The 1,105-nt window shown below is 28.4% G+C and overlaps 1 protein-coding gene across 2 annotated transcripts in view; it reads left to right on the top strand.

Moving 5' to 3' along the window:
- Positions 1-564: 564 nt before the first annotated feature.
- Positions 565-1,105, top strand: part of LOC106877945 (apoptotic chromatin condensation inducer in the nucleus) — a 105,527-nt gene continuing 104,986 nt past the window's right edge. For both annotated transcript variants that reach the window (XM_052973301.1, XM_014927026.2), the window contains exon 1: positions 565-725. In XM_052973301.1, the coding sequence (XP_052829261.1) occupies positions 588-725 (138 nt within the window). In that variant the 5' untranslated portion in view covers positions 565-587. The remainder of the gene's footprint in view (positions 726-1,105) is intronic.

Here is a 1,105-nt window from a genome sequence, read left to right as displayed (position 1 = left end):
ATATATAAATATATATAAATATATATATCATATTCAATGTTTATTTAAAAGATGTGGGATTGAATGGAAAAAATGATTTTGTATTATTTGTTTCTTTGTAAAAATCTACAGTCAATAAAAATCATTGACAATTTTGACGTTTGTTATTATTATTATTTTTGAAAGATCCATTTAATTGTTCTATTTTGAGATTTTCGTTTCACCGCATTGTATGTCTTTCAGGTTTTTTTAAGTACCTCTTTGGAGGAAAATACAAAAACCAAACAAAAAAAATCTTAATTAGAAAAGAAATAGACTAATATGTTATTATTTAATCTTTATAAAAATAATACCCCCCCCCAAAAATAATCCCAAATATTTTTTTTTATAAATTCAAGCACTGAAATTATCTTAACCTTAAATAGTTTATATATATATATATATGTGCGTGTGTGTGTGTGTATATTTCTATATATACATACATGAGAATTGTTTTCGTTTATTTATTTGTTTGTTACGATTAATTTGTGGGCGTTAGCGACGGCTTTAGGTACTGTTGATGTTACGGAAATCACCGAATGTTTCCGAAAGCTGAAGATTAAACAAAAATGGCGGACGATGAAGAGATTCATTTGGATGGAAAACCAGTTGATGACCTCCGGGTTATAGATCTTAAAAGAGAACTGGACAAACGAGGCCTTCCCAAGGGTGGCAGCAAACCTCAACTTGTAGATAGACTAAAAGCAGTAAGTTTGCTTGCGCTTGCATTCTGCCCATGCATATGTCGTTAAAGGCAGCTACTTTTGTCTGTCGTTTGTTTGTTACTCGTTGTTTAACTTGTTTCTCTCTTCCTCTCCCTTCTCGCGTTACGTTTGTTTAAACCTCGAATTATCAAATCTATCTATATATCTAATCTATATATGTATGCATATACGAATATATATATATATATATATATATATATATGTATATGAGTTTGGCTTGTACCTAGCTTCACAATAAAAATGATAGCTATAATCCGATAAACAACTTTATAAATATGTAGGTGTTTATATATATAACTGGAAAAAAAAAATATATACATATATATGTATATATATATGTATATATACGTATTTGTGTGTGT

The sequence above is a fragment of the Octopus bimaculoides genome, chromosome 1 (assembly GCF_001194135.2).
Source record: "Octopus bimaculoides isolate UCB-OBI-ISO-001 chromosome 1, ASM119413v2, whole genome shotgun sequence".
Taxonomy (NCBI): Eukaryota; Metazoa; Mollusca; class Cephalopoda; order Octopoda; family Octopodidae; genus Octopus; species Octopus bimaculoides.
The sequence above is the reverse complement of the archived record's forward strand: the minus strand, read 5'-3'. Positions and strand labels throughout refer to the sequence as shown.